At 38.6% G+C, this 22,849-nt stretch overlaps 2 protein-coding genes across 2 annotated transcripts; both read left to right on the top strand.

Moving 5' to 3' along the window:
• The first annotated feature begins 287 nt into the window (after window positions 1–287).
• Window positions 288–2,533, top strand: LOC148580197 (uncharacterized). The gene is made up of 3 exons (XM_088491763.1): window positions 288–1,165; window positions 1,801–1,873; window positions 2,027–2,533. The coding sequence occupies exons 1-3, from the start codon at window positions 288–290 to the stop codon at window positions 2,531–2,533; spliced, it is 1,458 nt and encodes a 485-aa protein (XP_088347889.1).
• Window positions 2,534–2,575: 42 nt separating this feature from the next.
• On the top strand, window positions 2,576–3,499 carry LOC148580196 (uncharacterized). The gene is made up of 2 exons (XM_088491762.1): window positions 2,576–2,904; window positions 3,013–3,499. The coding sequence occupies exons 1-2, from the start codon at window positions 2,576–2,578 to the stop codon at window positions 3,497–3,499; spliced, it is 816 nt and encodes a 271-aa protein (XP_088347888.1).
• Window positions 3,500–22,849: the final 19,350 nt, after the last annotated feature.

The following is a 22,849-nucleotide window of genomic DNA, read 5'->3' as shown; positions in this document are numbered from 1 at the left end:
CCATTATCGAAAAGGGACTGCCACCAAAACTCAAGGATCCAGGCAGCTTCCTCATACCATGCACAATTAGGAATATAGCCATTGATAAATCACTCTGTGACCTGGGAGCAAGCATTAACTTAATGCCTCTTGCCATGATGAAGAAAATGATGATAGAAGAGCTAAAACCTACAAGGATGTCACTCTAACTTGCTGACAGATCTATCAAAATACCAAATGGTGTAGTTGAGAACCTCTTGGTGAAAGTGGGGAATTTTATATTCCCAGCCGATTTTGTGGTCCTAGATATGGACGAAGAGGGGAGCAACTCAGTTATCCTTGGTAGACCCTTTTTGGCTACAGCTAAAATAATCATTGATGTGGAAAAGGGAGAGATAATCTTCAGAGTACATGATGAGCAAATGACCATAAATGTCTTCAAGGCAATGCAATACCCAGTTGAGAAAGAGAGTTGCATGAGGGTTGATGTGGTGGATTCTTTGGTTGAAGAAGTATTTGAAACAAACCATCAAGTGAAACAGGAGGAAGTCCAGAACATTCAAAGACAAGAAGAGAACAAATTGGAAGCACCAGAGGAACCAAGTGAAGCCAAGAAAGAAGAGGCACCACAACAAGAGTTGAAACCATTACCCCATCATCTTAAATACGCATTCCTTGGTGAAAAGGACAGCTTCCCAGTGATCATCAACTCTACATTGAGTGCAGAGGAAGAAGAAAAACTCCTTGTAGTATTGAGAGCTCACAAGGATGCATTGGGGTGGACCATTGATGACTTGAAAGGCATAAGCCCTGCCATATGCATGCACAAAATACTCTTGGAGGAAAATTCTAATCCAGTGGTACAACCTCAAAGAAGATTAAATCCCACAATGAAGGAGGTTGTTCAAAAGGAAGTACTGAAGCTATGTAAAGCTGGGATCATTTACCCTATCTCTGACAGTCCATGGGTCAGCCCAATGCATGTAGTACCCAAGAAAGGTGGAATGACTGTCATTGTCAATGAGAAGAATGAGCTTATTCCAACAAGAACAGTGACAGGATGGAGGATGTGTATTGACTATAGGAGGCTAAATGATGCCACACGAAAGGATCATTTCCCTCTCCCTTTTATTGACCAGATGCTCGAAAGGTTGGCTGGCCATGCTTATTACTATTTTCTTGATGGGTATTCTGGGTATAATCAAATAGTGGTTGACCCCATGGATCAAGAGAAGACCTCCTTCACCTGCCCCTTTGGAGTTTTTGCTTACAGGAGAATGCCATTCGGATTGTGTAATGCCCCAGCTACCTTTCAGAGATGCATGCTATCAATCTTCTCAGACATGGTAGAAAAATTTATTGAAGTCTTTATGGATGATTTCTCCGTTTATGGTGATTCTTTCAATGATTGCCTACACCATCTTACTCTAGTCTTGAAAAGGTGCCAAGAAACCAATTTGGTTTTGAACTGGGAGAAATACCATTTTATGGTACCCGAAGGAATTGTTCTTGGTCACAAAATTTCAAGAAAGGGTATAGAGGTGGACAAGGCAAAAGTAGAGATTATAGAAAAGCTTCCACTGCCAACAAATGTAAAAGCTGTTAGAAGTTTCTTGGGCCATGCTGGGTTCTATAGGCGGTTCATCAAAGATTTTTCTAAAATAGCAAAACCACTAAGCAACTTGCTTGTGGTGAGCAACCCTTTTTCCTTTGATGATGAATGTAAACAGGCCTTTGAAACTCTAAAAGCTAAACTCACCACAGCACCAATTATTACACCCCAAGTTGGGAATTACCTTTTGAACTTATGTGTGATGCAAGTGACCTCGCAATTAGTGCTGTGCTGGGGCAGAGAAAGGACAAGAAGCACTATGTCATCTACTATGCAAGCAAAGTATTGAATGAAGCTCAAAGAAATTATACCACAACGGAGAAAGAACTACTAGCTGTGGTGTATGCTTTTGATAAATTTAGGCAATATTTGATTGGATCCAAAATCTTAGTTTACACTGATCATGCTGCTCTCAAGTATCTAATGTCAAAACAGGATGCCAAACCAAGGCTAATTAGATGGATATTACTTCTACAAGAGTTTGACATTGAGATCAAGGATAGAAAGGGTAGTGAGAATCAAGTTGCTGACCATCTATCAAGGTTGCCACAAGGGACAAGTCAAGATACTTCTCAACCAGTGAATGAGAATTTCCCAGATGAGTACCTTTTGCAAATCCAACAAACTCCTTGGTTCGTAGACATGGCCAACTACAAAGCAGGAAGGATCATCCCACAAGAGCATACAAAGCAACAAGTTAAGAAGCTGTTACATGAGGCTAAGTTATTCTTTTGGGATAAACCATTTCTATTCAAAAGGTGCCCAGATGGAATGATAAGAAGGTGTGTACCGGAGGTTGAGATGAAGGACATACTATGGCATTGTCACAACTCAAGCTATGGTGGCCATTTTAGAGCTGAAAGAACTGCTGCAAAGGTGCTTCAAAGTGGTTTCTACTGGCTTTCCATCTTCAAGGATGCTGGAGATTTTGTGAATCACTGAAATGAATGCCAAAGAACAGGAGGCTTGACAAGGAGAAATGAGATGCCTCAGAAGTTCATTTTGGAAGTGGAACTCTTTGATTTGTGGGGAATAGACTTCATGGGACCTTTCCCTCTATCCTACACATTCAAATACATTTTGGTGGCGGTGGAATATGTTTCAAAATGGGTAGAAGCAATAGCCACCACTATATGTGATACCAACGTGGTCTTGCAATTCCTAAAGAGAAACATCTTTACTAGATTTGGAGTGCCCAAAGAACTTATAAGTGATGGGGGAAGCCACTTCTGCAACAAGCAATTAAATTCTCTTCTCCATAAATATGGAGTTACTCACAAAGTGGTCACACCTTATCACCCACAGACAAATGGGCAAGCTGGACTTGCTAACAGAGAGCTAAAGAGGATTTTGGAGAAAACTGTGGGAGCAACAAGAAAGGATTGGGTTAGGAAGCTGGATGATGCACTTTGGGCATACAGGACAGCATTCAAAACACCCATAGGAAAATCTCCATTTCAACTAGTGTATGGGAAAGCATGCCATCTCCTTGTGGAGCTTGAACATAAGGCCTTTTGGGCCACTAAACTCTTGAATTTAGATGCTCAAGCAGCAGGAGAAAAGAGGTTACTACAACTCAATAAATTAGAGGAGTTTAGACTTGAGGCCAATGAAAATGCCAGAATATACAAGGAAAGAGCAAAAAGGTGGCATGACAAGAGGATTTCACCAAGAACATTTGAACCAGGCCAAAAGGTGTTGCTATTCAACTCAAGACTAAAGATTTTTCCTGGGAAGCTGAGATCTAGATGGACTGGTCCATACACCATCACCAAAGTATCCCCTCATGGCTATGTGGAATTACTTGATGAAACTTCAAAAGAGACCTTCACAGTCAATGGACATAGGGTGAAACTTTATCTTGGTGGCCCCTGGAGCAAGGAAGAGAGTGTGCAACTTTTAGCATGAGCATGGAAGCTGCATTGTCAAGCTAAGGACAATAAACAAGCGCTTCATAGGAGGCAACCCATGCACAGGAGTTTCTTTTATTTTTTTTGCTTTAGTAGTCAATAATGAGAGATTGCATCATATACATTCGAAAAAAAAAAAGAAAGAAAAGGGATTGAATTAGCATGTAGTGTATGCAAGACACTAAGTTTGGTGTGGCCAACTTTGAAGCAAATGGTAAATTTTAATTCTGTTATAACACATCATCACAAACTAAGTTTGGTGTCCTCACATACATAAATAATGCTAGAAAAAGAGAGAAAGTGTAGTTTTTCTGTTTAGCATATGAAAGCAATCCTTAGATCTTAATCTTTGCTATTATAGTCAATTTTACTTTAGAATATCATCATAAATTGTTAGCATAAGTAAAGACACTTCAAGAATCTCAAGGTTTTGGAATTTCGTTGCAGGGAAATGAAAGAAAGAAGTGATGGAGAATCTTGGAAGAGGAGTCACGGATACACACACAAGGAAAAGGAAGTCACACGAGCCTTGAATTTTGTGCATTGGAAAGAACAACTCAACATGCATAAGCTAGAAGATTCATACTTCCCATAACACAATTAAACCATTAAGGCAATTCCTCTACTCTTTAAGGAATGCCGTGACCCCCCAACAAGAACATTTACACTCACCTTGCCTTCACACCTATATATAAACCACCGAACCATTTCCATTTCTCACTCCCTTCATAATCATTTTCACGCCTTCCTTTCTTACCTCATGAGCCTATTCTTATAAGCATTCCTCATTTCCAATTCTTGTATGCTTGAGGACAAGCATTTCTCTAAGTTTGGTGTGGAAGATTCAGCGATCTCAATTAGAATTCAATGGCCTCATCATCAGGAGCTAAGAAGTGGAAAGGCAAGTAACCCATGCAAGAGGAGATCGCATTCGATGAGAGAAGGTTCAAATCCAAAAACCATGAGTGCATCTTCAATTGGATGATAAGCAAAGACATTATTCTGGAGGTACCTTTCAAGCTAAGAAAGGAGGAGTACCCTGAGATACAAAAAGCAATTAGAAAAAGGGGATGGGAGCTTCTCTGTACTCAACCTCAAGTTGTAAGCATGCCTCTCATTCATGAGTTCTATGCCAATGTCATAAAGAAAAATGAGAATGAAGAACCATATCTAAGCTATGTAAGAGGAGTGGTGGTCCACTTTAGCCCAAACACCATCAATAGGGTGCTAATGATCAAGCCAAAATGGTTTAAGCAACCTAGTTATAAGGAGAGGGTTAAATATGACCAAAGATGTGTGGATGTGCTAAGTGATCTATGCAAAGTAGGCACGAACTGGGTGTTGGATTCACAAGGACAACCACTCAAACTTAGAAGAGGTGATCTCATACCTCAAGCAAAAGGATGGCATGACATAGTGAGAAGATCATTAATCCCTACCTCAAACAACTCAGAAGTGACAATAAACAGAGCAATAATGATCCACTGCATAATGAAAGGAGGAGAGATCAATGTGGGAGAAATCATAGCCAAAAACATCGTTGACACAGCTGAAAATGTCAAACAAGATAGTTGGCTAGGATATCCTAGCACTATCTTACGCCTATGTGAAGATGCTGGGGTACCTCTTGAAGAGTTTGAAGAAACAGATATAGTGTCCGTAGCGAAGCCCATCACCAAGAAAAGATTGGAGTACGTCACCACAGTCCAATTGGAAAGGCAACCTCTAGCAAAAAGAAAGAAAAGGAAAGGAGAGAGACAAGAGGAAGAGCATGAAAAAATGGAAGAATCAAGTGCCTTAAACTTGAATCAACTTCAAGCCGCTTTGGAAGGAATTTCTGAGCAATATTCACAAATTCAAAGAAGCCAAGAGGAACAAGCACAACAACAAAGGGACCTTTGGCAGGTAATGAATCAGCAAAGAGAAGTTCAAGTTCAATGGATGAGTCAGCAAAGTGAATATCAAACACACATGATGGAACTACAACAAGAACAATACACCAAGATGTATGAAGCCATCAACAACTCAACTGCTGAATATGAAAGATCCATGAATAAAGTAATACAAGAACAGTTTCAGTTGAGGAAAGAGCAAGCTCAACAAAGGGAGCTTCTCCAAAGAATGGATGACAGAACAGACAAGCTTTACAGAGAATTCAATGAAAACAGAATGTTCAAGGAGGCTAGACACCTAGATAGAGTTGAATATGATATGATCACTCAAGAAAAGCTCACCTGCCTTTGTGGGACATTTTCAGCGCTCAACCCACAAATCCGAACATTCAATTAAGCACAAAAGGTATTGGAAGAACAAGAAATATCAAGGGTGAAGTTCAACATTCAAAGGTTGAAAGACAAGATGGTAAGCTCGGGAATATGGAGGAAGGTGGAAGAGGAACCAACAACAAAACAACAAGGAGAATTAAGAAAGAAGAAGAAGGAGGATCCAAAGGACAAAGGAAAACAAGGAGAATCAAGCAAAGGAAAGGGACCCAAAACTTAAAGGTGGTGAAGTTCTTTTAGTATTTTAATAAATAAAGAAGATGTGCGTCTGAAACATGATATACCTTCTAGTAGTCTTTTATGCACTTTCATGTTTATAATATGCATTTTCATGTCTATATCATGTATCCGCATATGCTTGGAATGTATGCTTGTTTTAAGCCTTTTTACTTGATAATGGAATAAAAGATGCAGTTTGAGCAAGAACAGAGAGAAATCTAGCCTAGAGAGATTAAAGTTGTCCTACAAAAGTGGCAATATACATGCTTTCATTGAGAATGAATCAGGGCTCAAGAAATCAAAAGGATGCTTGCTTACACAAGGCTAGTTAGTCGAAAGCTATAAGACCCAAGAAGTTAGAAAATCTTGAATAAAGAAAACAGAGAACACAAAATGAAAAGCTAGGCATCAATGACAAAATTTGGATATGTGTCTGTGGTGATTGATGTTAAGGGACATACTTGGGCTAGTAAATCCGAGGGGTGCTTCATCACCCGGTAACTTGAGTTAACTAACTCAGGATTATCGATTGAAAATTCACTTTCAAAAGTAGCTCTATAATAGAACATTTAGCAACTCAAAGAGGTGCTGGACACCATTATCCAAATAAACTCTTAAAGTTATATGCCTGTGATTGAATGTGTTAAGGAGAGAGGCTTGAGTTAGTAAATCTTTAAGAGTGTTTCAACACTTAACAACTTAAACCAACTGGTTTGGGATTGTTGATTGAAAGCTTATGCTAAAGAGCCGCCCTAAGACAAGATTTTTAGCTCAAATAAATAAAAAAAAAAAAGAGAAAGAAAGAAAGAAGAAAAGAAAAAAGAGGTCTAGTGAAGCTAACTAGTTTAGTAGTGAAGCAAGCATTTCACCAAAGAAGTTGAAAAAAAAAGCCTTGATCATTTGCATTGAACAAAGGATTGCACAAATGAGGAGAACAATATTTGTTGAAAGAAATGTCTCTCTGTTAAGATAGTTAATTCTTGCATCTTAAATTCTGTTATCCAATCCTCTTATCTCTTGCTTGAGGACAAGAAACATTTTAAGTTTGGTGTTGTGATGCATTCGCATATTTGCTATTTTAACTAGTTAGTTAAGTTGGTTTTAGCTTAATTTCATTTATTATTACTAGAATAAACAAGCAATTTTGTGAGTTTTCTCTACATGCATTCATAAACCAAGAACTAGGTGAAATTTGGCATACTTCATGCAAATGAATTAAGAAGTTTATAAATAAGTTGATTTGAGTGATGATCTTGAAATTCATTGCATAAGATGGAAAAAATTTGAGGAAGATTGTTTGGTTTATGTTAGGTGATGAAGAAAGAAGCTTGAAACAGAGCAAGGAAAGAAGCTTGAAACAGAGCAAGGAAGGAAGCTTGAAACAGAGCCACCAAGTGAGGATCGAGGGCGTTGCCAGGCAGGGAATGAACTGGCGTGTTCCCTGGCAACGCCCATAACAACACCCATAACATAGAATTTTGGCTAGAAGAGCTCACTAGCACGTTGGAAAGGGCGTGTTTCTTGGCAACGCTAGCAACAACGCTGGCCACTTCAAGCACCCCTAGAGAAGGCTCGAGAGCGTTGCCCAGTGAGGAATGAACTGGCGTGTTCATCAACAACGCCAGCAACAACACTGGTCCCTGCAAGGTGGCTATGGAAAATGACCTTGGACGTTGCCAACTTGAAGTTGAATGTGCGTGTTCCTTGGCAACGCAAGGCCAAGAAATTGAGCCAAGGAGAGCTCGAAGGCGTTGTTGCCTTGAAGTTAAAGTGGCGTGTTCATCAACAACGCCAGCAACAACGCCAAGGCTAAGAACTTGGGCCAGGGGAGGATTGGGCGTTGTCATGGGCGTGTTTGACAATAACTTCAACAACAACTCCAACCAAGATAGCCTAACATCACCTCCTTCAAGGATGAATAACTTGAGTTACAGAGATCCAATTTGAGTGCTTTTTGTTGTGTTGGAAATTTGACATTCAGAGCTTTCCAACGATATATAATAGTCCATAGCGAAGCATGAAATGGAAGCTCGAATCAGAGTCATCTTTAGGCCCCAAAAATAAGGGAATGAGGTTGAAATTCAAGGAACCATGAATGGGCCAAGAGAGGGGGGTCGAACACGTTGCCAAGACTAAAATGGCCTGGCATGTTCCTTGGAAACTCCAGCAACAACTCCAGGCCAAGAAAATTGGGCTAGAAGAGTTGTTGGGCGCGTTATTGGTGGCGTGTTTGGCAAAAACGCCCAACCAAGGTAGCCTGATCTTACCCTCTTCAATGGAGCATAACTTGAGCTAGGAAGGTCCAAATGAGGTGATTCTAGTTGCATTGGAAAGTAGACATCAAGAGCTTTCCAATGATATATAATAGTTTATATTGAAGCAAAGGATTGAAGCTCAAAGTTTAGGCAAAATCAAGCATAAAAAGTGAAGAACAAGCAAGTGTTTGGCAACAACTTGGGCAACAACTTGGGCAACAACGCCCAAGCACCATGTCCCACTCCCAGGAAAATGCCTTGCACATTGCCAACGTGCACCAAGGCTGGCATTATTGGCAAATACGCCAGGCCATTGGGCCAGAGCAATGAAAATGAGTCCTGTTTCTTCTGTTTGACAAGAATTCTTTCATGAAGCAAAATCAACAAGAGCAAGGCCCAAATTGCTAACCCAAAAGGAGAATTTCAAGGAGTTTTAGAAATAGTATAAATAGAGAATAGGTTTGTACTTTAGGGGAGCTTGGACACTTTACTTTTACACTTAGACTTTTTCTGTTTTCACTGCTTCTCAACCATCTTTTATTTTGTTTTCTTTTGGAAATTTTGAATTTGAGTTTTCAAGAACTTCTTCTTCATTCCTCAATATTCTTCACTACTCAATTTTAATGTTTACTTTTGCATTTGTTGTTGAATTTAGAGCTATGATTCACTAAACCCCATTTTCATTAGGGGGAGGAGCTCTGCTCATTTGAATGGGTTGATAACTTTTCTTTTCCTTCTCAATTCAAGTGGTTCATCTAAGAGGAAGCTCTTGTTCTTCACAGATTTAATCACCATCAAGAGAGGAATTGAATCTATATGAATTATGTGGTGAACTTGAGAAAGGAGCTACATAATTCAGTTTAGAGTTCATCCTTTCATGATTTCTTTGATCAATACACTTTGGGTTGGTATGTGAGATGTAACCTCCCTTAGTTGAGATTCTGGAAGTTGTGTGGCTTGGATTAGAAATTGAACTTCATCTCTTCTCATGAACAATTAGATCACGAGAGTGGCAATTGGTTGTGTTGAGAGAAATTGAGTTACCAAGAGATTGGGACTCAATTACCCACAAGTTGCCATGGATCTATACCCATGATTGAGAAGGAATTGATCAACATCAATTCATGAGAATTTGCATCTCTGATCCCTAATGATCTCTCCATCATTAATTCTCATCTCTTTTGTTCTTTAGTTCTTTGAATACCCATTACCCAATTCCCTTTTATCTTTTTGCAATTTATCATTCTTGCCATTTACATTCTGTTTATCTATTTCTTGCAATTTACTCTTCTGCTCTTTAAAATTCTGCAACCTTTACTTTCTTGCAATTTATTTTCCATGTCATTTAAGTTTCTTGCACTTTAAGTTTCAGTTATTCACTTTTATTTTCTTTCTCTATTTTAGTTCTTTAAATTCCTTGTCATTTAAGCTTTTGCAATTATGTTCAAAACTCACAAATCTCATGAAATCAAAATTATGTCTGCTTGACTAAATATACCATTTAACTAAAGTTGATTAATCTACCAATCTCCGAGGGATCGACCTCACTCTTAGTGAGTTTTATTACTTGATACGACCCGGTATACTTGCCGGTTATACATGAAATCTTAATTTTTGCGTAGGAACAGGGACAAGGAACCTCTGTTAGACTTTGATCCTGAACCTGAAAGGACTTGTAGGCGATGTTTACAACAAGCAAGACTTTACAAGGCTGCAGAATCCACTATGGATCCTAACAATGCTGCTAATGCCAATGTAGCAAATCTGAATGTGGATGAGCAACAAAGGAGAGTGCTTGGCTCTTATTCTGCCTCTACTACGGATCTTTATGGAAAAAGCATAGTGGTGCCTCCTATAGCTGCGAATAACTTTGAATTGAAGCCACAATTGGTCACCCTGGTGCAACAAAATTGCCAGTATCATGGACATCCTCATGAAGATCCAAATCAATTTATATATGATTTTCTGTAGATTTGTGATACTGTGAAGACAAATGAAGTAAACCCTGAGGTGTACAAACTCATGCTCTTCTCGTTTGCTCTAAGGGATAAAGCAAAGCTATGGCTAGATTTCTAACCCAAGGAGAGTTTGGATACTTGGGACAAGGTTGTTACTGAGTTTCTTACTAAATTTTTCCCACCAAAGAAGCTGACTAAGCTTAGGTTGGAGGTTCAGACTTTCAGGAAGAAGGATGGTGAAACTCTTTATGAAGCTTGGGAGAGATACAAGCTACTAACTAGGCAATGCTCTCTGGACATGTTCTCCAAATGGACCCAACTAGATATCTTTTATGAAGGCTTGGGTGAGATGTCCAAGATGAGCTTAGATACTTTTGCAGGTGGTTCATTGCATAAGAAGAAGACACCAGAGGAGACTATTGAGCTTATTGAATTGGTGGCTAGCAACCAATATTTATACTCATCTAACAGGAATCCTGTGAACTCTGAAACCTCTCAGAAGAGAGACGTATTGGAAGTGGAAGCTGTTAATGCTCTTCTTGCTCAGAACAAGCTTATGTCTCAGCAATTAAATCTACTTACTCAGCAGATAGGTGGCATGCAAGTCTCAGCTGTCAACACCCAAAATCCACCTCAAGAGGTCTCTTATGACATGGCAGGTAATTTTGTGCAAAATGATACTTATGATTATGCTCAATCCTCTTCTGAACAGGTCAATTACATGGGGAGTGGTCCTAGGAATCTCAACAATGATCCATATTCTAAGACACACAATCAGGGGTGGAGAAATCGCTCAAATTTTGGATCGAGGGACCAACCTCAGAGACCTCAGAACTTCAACAATAATTCTCAGGACGGCTTCTAATAGAATAATTATAATAACCGCCAATTTCCGTCTCAGCAGCAACAACCACCTCAGCAGGCAAACATTAAATCCCAAGAAGATTCTAGTAAAATCAAGAGAAAAGAAAGAGGAAGAAGAATGACAACTACAATTGATCTATCAAATTACAACAGAGCTCCCTAACCCAATGAAAAGAGTTAGTTGTTCATTGCTCTACCAAAACAGAAAAGAAAGAAAGTGCAAAAAAAAAAAAAAACAAAGATGAAGATTAAAACTAAAATTGAAACTTCAAAGTTCATAAATGAAAAGTACAAACTGGAATTAAACTACTACTAAGAAAAGAAAAAAAAAAAGAGAAAAGGAAGCAGAGTGTAGAAAGGGAGGGGTCCGAAGACCCACTCCCCTTGGAGTGTGCCAATTCACAGAAGTTCAAATTGGTCTTCACTCTCTCCCCCTTCCTTAAATTTCTGGATGCTTTGAATATTAAAACTAAGGCCTTTATATAGGCTCTCCTAAATTACAAAATGAAATTAAAAGCAAATTACAATTAAATGAAAATTCCTATTCTAGATGCTTCTTGTGGCCTTGATTGGTTAACACTTGTGGGCTTGCTTGCTTGAGGTAAGGTGGTCCTTGAAAGAGAAATGAATCAATTTGAGGTCCAGGTGCTAATCGTTAGTGCTACCGTTAGCCACACTAACGCTACAAGTGTGGCGTTAGTGCTGAAGTTAGTGTGGCTAACGTCACACTTGCTACCCAGTTGGTATTTTTGGGGATTAAAAGATGCCTCTTGTTTGTAATCCAATTTCATGCCCACTATATACTATTATATATCATTGGAAAATTCTAAATTTCAGCTTTCTAACGCAACTAGAATCACCTCGATTGGTCCTCTGTAACTCAAGTTATGCTCCGTTGAAGAGGACAGGGTCGCTGGCGTAGTTGCTGGCGTTATTGGCAAAAGTGAGTGCCAATAACGTCAGTGTTCAGGGGATTAATATTGCCAGGTTCTGGAGCTCAAACTTAATTTCCACCCCATACTATTATATATTGTTGGAAATCCCTAGATGTCTACTTTTCAACACTTTTAAAAGTGCATCATTTGGAGCTCTACAACTCGAGTTACACTTCTTGGAAGGTGAAGAGGTCAGCTGACCTTACTACAGTTGATACCATGTTCATCTTTGCACTTTTGAGGCAGGTTTTCTCTCTCAAATTTAGTGTCCACCATATAGTGCCATATATGGTTGGAAAGCTCTGGAATCCTACTTTCCAATGCCACTGGAATCATCGCTTTTAGAGATTTGTGGCTCAAGTTATTCTTGTTTGAAGAAGGCATGGTCAGGCTGCCGGGTGAGATTTTTCCCACGTTAGTGTAACTAACGTGGCCCTTAACGTAGGCATACCAAAGCTCGAGGGCGTTAGTGACACTCACCTTTGTCACTAACACTACAAGACTCTGCCTCTTCCACGTTAGTGCCTCACGTTAATGGAACTAACGGGGCCACTAACGTGGGTGTTCTTGGGCTTCGCTAAAGTTAGTGGCGTTAACGTTGCCACTAACTTTCCATGCTCTCCTTCTTCAAAGTTAATGCCATTAACGTTCCCACTAACGTTCCAAACTTTTCTACCTTCCACGTTAATGGCCACATTAGTGGCGCTAACGTAGCCACTAACGTGGCTCTTCTCTGCTTCTTTTGGTCTGAAATCAAACAAACAAAGTGTATCAAAGTAACATACAAGATAAACTTTACTATACTAAGTGTGCTAATAATGCTCAAAATCATACTTTCACTTAGTGTGATCTATTTCATTATATTTACCATGTATATTAACTAAAATTCACCTATGCTTGAGATTTTGTTTCATGGAGAGATTTTTCATGCTTTTGCTCCTTTATCAATAGAAATTGTATGAAAATGAATTAAAATCTACTGAAAGAGCATAGAAAAACAGGCCATGATGCCCTGGCATCACAACACCAAACTTAAATCTTGCTTGTCCCTAAGCAAGAAGAGAATCATGCAATAAGGTTTGACAATCCAAGGTAAGAAGAGTAGCAGTGTAATGTTCATGGTTAGCTAGCTTTCTATGCATGCAACAATCACAAAAGAAATTCAGATGATTGATGCCTCTATCTAGCTCATTTTATAAAATCTTTTCTGTATGTTTCTTCCTTGAACAAGCTTTTCATTCTCTTTTTATCTTATCTTCTTGGGTGCTTTGCACCATGATTTAAAAGCTACGACTCTAAATGCTTTGTTTTCAAGTATTACCACTTGATACATAAGCACCACAAGCATTTAATCAGAGGACTCTTTTAGCTCATTTTGTTTTCTTGTCTTCTTGACTCTCTAATCATTGATGCTCAGAGCCTTGAGCTTTGAGGGAGTGCTTTTGCACTTGAGCCTATCCTTGACTCTAAATGTTTTGTTTTCAAGCTTTTTGCTTGATACATAAACACCACAAGCACTTAACAATTGAATTTTCATTGGTACTCAGAGCCTTCAGCTTTCTCATTCTCTCCCTTTTCTTTTCTTGCCTTATTTGCAATTGCTTTTTCAAGGTTTTCATGATTTCAAAAATTTCATAAAATATCCTAGATGAAAACTTCAATTAAATAAATTCAAATGCAATTGAGCAACAATAGTCATGCTAGCTTCCCAATACTTATATGCTCATGCTAACTTCTTCTTAAATGACCTTGTTTGTTTATGATCATGAAATTACATTGCTTTGGACTCACAAAAATTCAAGATGGCAATCATAATGTCACAGCAACATATTGTAATTCAAAAATCAAACTATGCTTATTCATAAGGAGCAAGCACACATACATACAAAGAAATTAGAAGACAATCATGCAATTGAATGTACTGGAAATAAGTAAGAGAAAAAAGGAACTTTACCACCTTGTAGTTCATCTTCATTGTTGTTGCCCTTTTTCTCCTACTTTTCTCCCTTCCCACACCAATTTAGACTAATTGTTTGTCCTCAAGCAGCAAATAAAATAGTGGTGGTGGGGTCTATGATGGGTCATGAACGTCTTACATACTGAAATGTAAGTGATGTATGTGGTTAAGCAAGCAAAAATTAAGGATAACACTGTAGGCCAAAGAAGCATAGACATTATGATTATACAAATAACTGGTGTTGCTGGATACATTGCATAGAAAAATAAATGGCACACCAAACTTAGTGTGACACTTTCTCTTGGAATTGATGCAAGTATCCAGAAAGATTGAAAACTGAATGTTGCCAGGCAACACCAAACTTAGAATGTGATCATATACCAATTTTATTTGAGAAGAAGCTAAGCAAAAGAAACTGTTGTATTAATAACAAAATCACCAAGAGCCAGAGATGTCACGAATAGGGACTTCTTGGTGAGGCATTAACACAAATAGTTAGATAGCAAAAGAAAATAAAGAAACAAAAGAAAACAAAGACAAAAGAAAAGTGTCTAATCTAGTAAATCAATCAACCGGTAGTTTGTTAATCACAATTAATCCCCAGCAACGGCGCCATAAACTTGATGCACGAAAACTTGTCTCTGAACAAATTTCTCTTCGGCAAGTATACCAAATTGTCGTCAAGTAAAAACTCACAATAGAGTGAGGTCGAATCCACAGGGATTAACGGATTAAGCAATCAATGGTTAATTGATTATCCTAGTTAGACGAATCAGATTGGAGTGATAAGCAACAAGGAAATGTAATTTGCATGAATGTAAAGGAAAAACTATAAAGTGCAGAGAAGTAAAATGGCAAGAAAAGTAAATGTAAGAACTAAAAATAAAATGAACATTGGGATCAAGAGATATTGCAATTCTCCGGATCAAGTTCATTCTCATCTCTTCCTCAATCAATGCATTCATTGATCTCCTTGGCAATCTTAAGTGATTGGATCCCAATTCCTTGGCAATCCAATCTCTCTAAGCTTGAACAATTTCTCAATTCCTTGATTTAATTGCTCATGGGAAGAGATGAAGTTTGGTCACTGATTATACCACATGCATTCCCAAATCAAAGTGTTGGTAGGATTATATGTCACTATATCCATCCAAACCCCAATTTGGTCCAGCATGAGAAAGCATTTCTAGCATGATCTCCTTATTCCTCTTCCAAGGTTCCGAGGAGATCCAATTATGGAGAGCTTCTCTTCCAAGATAGCTAACCAATTGGATGAAGAACGAAAGCTTTCTAGTAAAATCAAGAGAAAAGAAAGAGGAAGAAGAATAACAACTACAATTGATCCATCGAATTACAACAAAGCTCCTTAACCCAATGAAAAGAGTTAGTTATTCATTGCTCTACCAAAACAGAAAAGAAAGAAAGTGCAAAAAAAAAAAAATAAAGATGAAGATTAAAACTGAAATTGAAACTTCAAAGTTCATAAATGAAAAGTACAAACTGGAATTAAACTACTACTAAGAAAAGAAAAAAAAAAGAGAAAAGGAAGAAGAGTGTAGGAGGGGAGGGGTCCGAAGACCCACTCCCCTTGGAGTGTGCCAATTCACAGAAGTTCGAATTGGTCTTCACTCTCTCCCCCTTCCTTCAAATTCTGGATGCTTTGAATGTTAAAACTAAGGCCTTTATATAGGCTCTCCTAAATTACAAAATGAAATTAAAAGAAAATTACAATTAAATGAGAATTCCTATTTTAGATGCTTTTTGTAGCCTTGATTGGTTGACACTTGTGGACTTGCTTGCTTGAGGTAAGGTGGTCCTTGAAAGAGAAATGAATCAAGTTGAGGTCCAAGTGCTAATTGTTAGTGCTACCGTTAGCCACACTAATGCTACAAGTGTGGTGTTAGTGCTGAAGTTAGTGTGGCTAACGTCACACTTGCTACCCAGTTGGTGTTTTTGGGGATTAAAAGATGCCTCTTGTCTGTACTCTAATTTCATGCCCACTATAAACTATTAAATATCGTTGGAAAGCTCTGAATGTCAGCTTTCTAACACAACTAGAATCTCCTCAATTAGACCTCTGTAACTCACGTTATGCTCCCTTGAAAGGGACAGGGTTGCTGGCATAGTCGCTGGCATTATTGGCAAAAGTGAGTGCCAATAACGTCAACGTTCAGGGGATTAATATTGCCAGGTTCTGGATATCAAAATTAATGTCCACCCCATACTATTATATATTGTTGAAAAGCCCTAGATGTCTAGTTTTCAACACTTTTAAAAGCGCATCATTTGGAGCTCTACAGCTCGAGTTACACTTCTTGGAAGGTGAAGAGGTCAGCTGGCCTTACTACAGGTTGATACCATGTTCATCTTTGCACTTTCGGGGCAGGTTTTCTCCCTCAAATTTAGTGTCCACCATGTAGTATCATATATGGTTGGAAAGTTCTAGAATCCTACTTTCCAATGCCATTAGAATCACCTCTTTTGGAGCTTTGTGGCTCAAGTTATTCTTGTTTGAAGAAGGCATGGTCAGGCTGCCGGGTGAGATTTTGCCCACGTTAGTGTAACTAACGTGGCCCTTAACGTAAGCATACCAAAGCTCGAGGGCATTAGTGACACTCACCTTTGTCACTAACGCTACAAGACTCTCCCTCTTCCACGTTAGTGCCTCACGTTAATGGCACTAACGGGGCCACTAACGTGGGTGTTCTTGGCCTTCGCTAAAGTTAGTGGCGTTAACGTTGCAACTAACTTTCCATGCTCTCCTTCTTCAAAGTTAATGCCATTAACGTTCCCACTAACGTTTTAAACTTTCCTTCTTTTCACGTTAATGGCCACGTTAGTGGCGCTAACGTAGCCACTAACGTGGCTCTTCTCTGCTTCTTTTGGTCTGAAATCAAACAAACAAAGTGTATCAAAGTAACATACAAGATAAACTTTACTATACTAAGTGTGCTAATAATGCTCAAAATCATACTTTCACTTAGTGTGATCTATTTCATCATATTTACCATGTATATTAACTAAAATTCACATATGCTTGAGATTTTGTTTCATGCAGAGATTTTTCATGCTTTTGCTCTTTTATCAATAGAAATTGTATGAAAACTGAATTAAAATCTACTGATAGAGCATAGAAAAATAGGCCATGATGCCCTAGCATCATGAACCCAAGAGAAGATTGCAAGGTTATTCAATTGAGAAGTGGTAAAGTAGCTGGGTCTGAGACCAAGGCCAATGAAGAGCTAGTTGAAAAGGAAGCTCCAGAGGAGAAGAAGGGAGAAGTGGAGCATGCCCCTCCAAAACGTGCAGATAACCCATTCACTGACTCTCTTGACACTTATCCCAGCTTGCCAAAGGCTCCTGAATACAGTCCAAAAATGCCATACCTTCAGAGGCTTCAGAAGGCTTCCAAAGAAAAGCAGTTTTCTAAATTTTTAGATGTTTTCAAGAAGCTACAGATCAACATTCCTTTTGTAGAGACTCTTAAGCAAATGCTTCTCTATGCAAAGTTTATGAAAGAATTGTTGACCCACAAGAGGAATTGGAAGGAACAAGAGACAATGGTGTTAACCAAGGAATGTAGTGCCATTATTCAACACAACCTTCCTGAGAAGATGCCAGACCCAGGGAGCTTTGTCATTCCTTGCACCATTGGAGATGTCACCATTCAGAAAGCTTTATGTGATCTTGGAGCTAGCATCAATCTAATGCCACTTTAAGTGATGAAAAAGCTTCAAATTGAGAAGGTAAAACCCATCCGTATTTCTCTTCAACTTGCTGATCTTTCTATTAAATTACCTGTGGGTGTTGTTGAGGATTTACTTGTTAAAGTAGGACCATTTATTTTCCCTGTTGATTTTGTTATATTAGACATGGAAGAGGAGGTAAAATCCTCTATTATACTTGGTAGACCCTTTTTAGCTACAGGTAGAGCTCTGATTGATGTACAAAAGGGTGAATTAACCCTGAGGGTCAATGAAGAACAGGTGGTCCTTAATGTTTTTGAAGCTCTCAAGCACCCTAATGATTCTGAAGAGTATACGAAAATAGATGTTATTGAGCCACTTGTTCAAGAGGTACTGAAGGCTAAGGTACTTGATGACATCCTGGATCCTATTTCTGAGTATGAATTAGTGGAAGTTGATGATTCACCACCCCAGAAGACTATGGTTCACACGCCTAAAGCAGAGGAGGAAGTGATAAACCACTATTTTGTAGTTTATCTTGTGCTAATTTGAGTGGTTTTTATCAACTCTTCACTCACTTATTCATACTATTTGCATGATTTTACAATTCCTTCCTAATTATGCTCTATGATTGAAAACATGCTTCATAAGCCTTTAAATTGTGTATTTTTATTGTCCTTTCATACCATTCGATACCGTGATCTGTGTGTTCAGTACTTTTAGGCTTTACAGGATAGGAATGGCTTAGAGGATGGAGAGGAAGCTTGCAAAAATGGAAGGAGCACGAGAAATAAAGGAGACAACCAGCGAAAAGTGACGTGCTCGCATGGCTCACGCGTGCGCGCAAATTGGAGTTCTACACAGCAATGTGTGCGTGTACCCGACGCGTACGCGTGGAAGCAAATTTGCACAACAACGCGAGCGCGTGCCTGACGCGCACGCGTGGCAAGGAAAATTCTCAAGGGATGCGTACGCGTGACTGACGCGTACGCGTGACATGCGCGATCTGCAAAAATTTTAGAAAGCACTGGGGGCAATTTTGGGACAAGTTTTGACCCAGTTTTTGGTCCAGAAACACAGACTAGAGCCAGGGAACAGCAGAGACTCAAGACACATTCACATTACGCATAATTTTAGTTTAGTTTTTGAATCTTAGAGAGAATTCTACTCCTTCCTCTAGGGTTCTTCACATTCATAGTTTTAGAGTTTTCATGCCTTTGCTTTTGGATACTGAGAAAGATCATTACCTCCGTGGAAGTTTCATCATTCTAGTTTGTTTTCTTATTCCTTTACTTTTTACTGCCCATTAACCCTGTTTGGATAAGTATATTGCATTTTGGGATTTATTAATACAAGAACCATTTTTATTTTTAATTGATTTTTAATTATTGTTTATCATGTCTTTCTTTTATTCCCTTTTTAATTTTGTGAAGTTTATATTCATGTTAATGGAGTAGTTTCCTTAACTTGATTGGGAGTTGATTAAAAGGAGAACCTTGAGTTGGAATACTAAAGTGTTAATCCTAATGGGTAGTTGATGACTGACAACTCTAGTCTCTTACTCTAATCCTTCCTTAGGAAAGGATTAGGACCTGTGACATAGTTGGCTAGTTAGTTATTGACTTTTTCTTACTAATCAAGGGATGACCAAGTAGAGCAACAACCTTTTATTATTATCCTTGGGAAATTCTAACAAGGATAGAAATTCTAATTAATCTTCTCCCAATCAAGGCTTTTAATAGAATTATATAAATTATCTCGTTAATTTTTATTGCTTAATTTTATAATCATTTATTTTTCTGTTTCTCAAACTCAAAATTTCTGGAAAAACCTCTGACCAATAAGCTGCACTCTTTTGTCAACTCGTTGGGAGACGAACTGGGATTCATACTCCCAGTATTTTTATTCTAATTTTGTGACAACCCTTCTAAAGTGATAAACGGATTTTTGCTGGTTAAGAACTGTACTTGCAACACATTTCTATTATCAATTTCTTAATCGACCAATTTCCACCACGTCAATTTTTTGGCGCCGTTGCCGGGGAGTTGCAATAGTGTGCTAATTTATTGGTTGGAATTTATTTATTTGCATTTTATTTTATTTTGTTTTATTACCATGAGCTATATGTTTCCTTCGTTGAATGACGCGTTCACTGCCTGATCCGAGCTTAGCCGCATTTGATCCTGAAATTGAAAGAACTCTTTCACGTATTAGGCGAGCTCGGCATCGGCTAGCCTCTGAGGGTGGTGAAGTGGTTGTTGCCAATTCACCAGTCTTATCTGAGAGCGAATCTAAACCGCCATTTGAGGAAGAAACAAGCTCCTCTACTACTGATTCAGTTGATTTACGTGCAGGTAACATGGCAGCACCCAGGAGGATCACACTCCAGGAGGCAGGAGCCCCAGACTTTACTCTGCAATCGTATCAAGCGCGTCACCCAAATCTGGCTGCAGATTTTAAACTGAAGATTGCGCTAATCAACTTGATACCCAAGTTTCATGGCTTACCTGCTCAGGAGCCTATAAAGCACCTCAGGAATTTTCAGACAGCCTGTTCTACTGTTCGGCGTCATGGTGCAGATGAAACTTCTGTTCTGCTAATCGCCTTCCCGTTTTCTCTTGAGGGAAAAGCGAGGGAGTGGTATTACTCCCAACCTGAAGCAACGGTCACCGACTGAGACACGCTCAGGAGAAAATTTTTGGAAAAATACTTTCCGGCTGAAGTTACAGACAGACTAAGGAAGGAGATTTTCTGTATCATCCAAGGTGAATCAGAAACCCTTTATGAGTACTGAGAGCGCTTCAAGAGTCTGTTGGTTGCATGCCCCCACCACATGATTGACAAGCTAGTGTTGATCAGCTACTTCACACAAGGTATGAAGCCGCAGGATAAGACTACATTGGATGGTGCTAGTAATGGTTCTCTAAAAAAGTACAAGACAGCAGATGAGGCGTGGCAACTGATCAGCGACCTAGCTGAGTCCACCCGGAATCATAGGCACAGGAACAACCATCCCAAGGCTGTTACAGAGGTTTCCTCTAGCATTGAGACTACTGCTCTCACACAGAGTATATGTGAGATGACCAACCTACTGAAGCAGATAAATCTAAATCAACAACAATCTCAACCTCCCTTACCACAACATAGTCAACAACTGGTTCCTCAGAGAGTATGCGGAATATGTGCTGATTATAGTCATTACACTGATGAGTGTCCACAGCTCCAACACGAGGACAACACCTTGGTAGCCACCCACAATTTCTATGACCGCCCAAATTAAGGATATCGTCAACATTCATTCAATATACATAATTTTGAGTCTTTAGATGTAGTTTTTAGAGAGAGAGGCTCTCTCTTCTCTCTAGGTTTTAGGATTTAGGATTTCTCTCAATTTTAGGTTTATTTCTTCTCCATTCCAGGTTCAATGTTCCTTTAATTTAGTTTCTCTTCTACTTTTATTTATTCTAGTACTTTGGTTTATCTATTTCTCTTGTTAATTACTTATGTTACTAAATTGGTTTATAAACTCTTCATGTTAGATTTGAATTTCTAATTAATACAATTTGAGGTATTTCAGATTTATAATCGCTCTCTTCTATTTATGTTATTGATTCTTTTAATTTAATTTAGATTTCTCCCCTTTTGGCTTTGGTTGAGTAATTGGTGACACTTGAGTTATCAAACTTTTTGTTGATTGAAAATTAGAATTTGCTGATTGATTTGGATTCCTCTAAAGCTAGTCTTTCCTTAGGAGTTGACTAGGACTTGGGGAATCCCATTGATTAGTCCACTTGACTTTTCTTTATTTAGTAAGGGTTAACTAAGTTGGAGCAATAAATAATTCTCATCACAATTGATAAGGATAACTAGGATGGGATTTCTAGTTCTTATACCTTGCACGGGTTTTCATGATTACTAATTTACTTTCTTAACAATTTATTTCCTTGTTCCCTATTTCAAAAACCCAAAAAAAAAAAAACTTTTCCATAACCAATAATAAATCATACTTCCCTGCAATTCCTTGAGAGACGACCTGAAGTTTAAATACTTCGGTTATCAATTTTATTGGGTTTGCTTTAGTGACAACCAAACTTTTGTACGAAAGGATTCTCTGTTGGTTTAGAAACTATACTTTCAATGAGAATTTATTTGCAAAATTCTTTATTGGCAAAAATCTGTTCGTCAGGAAGCCCCCAAGCTTGAGCTCAAACCTTTACGTCCTTCTCTGAAATATGTGTTCTTGGGTGAAAATAATTCCTATCCAGTAATTATTAGCTCTTTTCTGAAGCCTAAATAGGAAGAGGCACTTATTTAAGTGCTCAGGAGCCATAAAATAGCTCTTGGGTGGACCATTAGTGACTTGAAAGGGATTAGTCCAACCAAGTGCATGCACAAGAACCTCCTTGAAGATGATGCTAAACCAGTTGTGCAACCACAAAGGAGACTCAATCCAACTATGAAAGAGGTGGTCCAAAAAGAGGTAATAAAATTATGGGAAATAGGTATTATTTACCCTATTTCTGATAGTCCTTGGGTAAGTCCTGTGCAGGTAGTTCCCAAGAAAGAAGGGATGACATTGATCAAGAATGAAAAGAATGAGCTTATTCCTACAAGAACAGTCACATGATGGAGAATGTGTATAGACTATAGGAGGCTCAACACTACTACAAGGAAGGATCATTTCCCCCTGCCTTTCATTGATCAGATGCTTGAGAGGTTAGCTGGTCATGCTTTTTATTGTTTTCTAGATGGATATTCTGGATATAATCAGATTGCAGTGGACCCTCAAGATTAAGAGAAGACAGCATTCACATGCCCCTTTGGAGTATTTGCCTACAGGAGAATGCCATTTGGACTTTGTAATGCTCCAGCAACTTTTCAAAGGTGTATGCTTTCAATTTTTTCTGACATGGTTGAAAAGTTCATTGAGGTATTTATGGATGAGTTTTTTGTTTTTTGTAATTCTTTTGAATCCTGCCTTAAGCATTTATCTCTTGTTTTGAAATAGTGTCAAGAATCAAACCTTGTTTTGAATTGAGAAAAATGCCATTTTATGGTCACAGAAGGCGTTGTTCTTGGACACCGAATTTCAAGTAAGGGGATTGAGGTTGACAGAGCAAAGGTAGAGGTAATTGAAAAATTACCACCACCAGCTAATGTTAAGGCAGTTAGGAGTTTCTTGGGTCATGTAG

The sequence above is a fragment of the Arachis ipaensis genome, chromosome B10, assembly GCF_059453495.1.
Source record: "Arachis ipaensis isolate K30076 ecotype BB chromosome B10, ASM5945349v1, whole genome shotgun sequence".
Lineage (NCBI taxonomy): Eukaryota > Viridiplantae > Streptophyta > Magnoliopsida > Fabales > Fabaceae > Arachis > Arachis ipaensis.
This window is presented reverse-complemented; position numbering and strand designations above follow the sequence as displayed.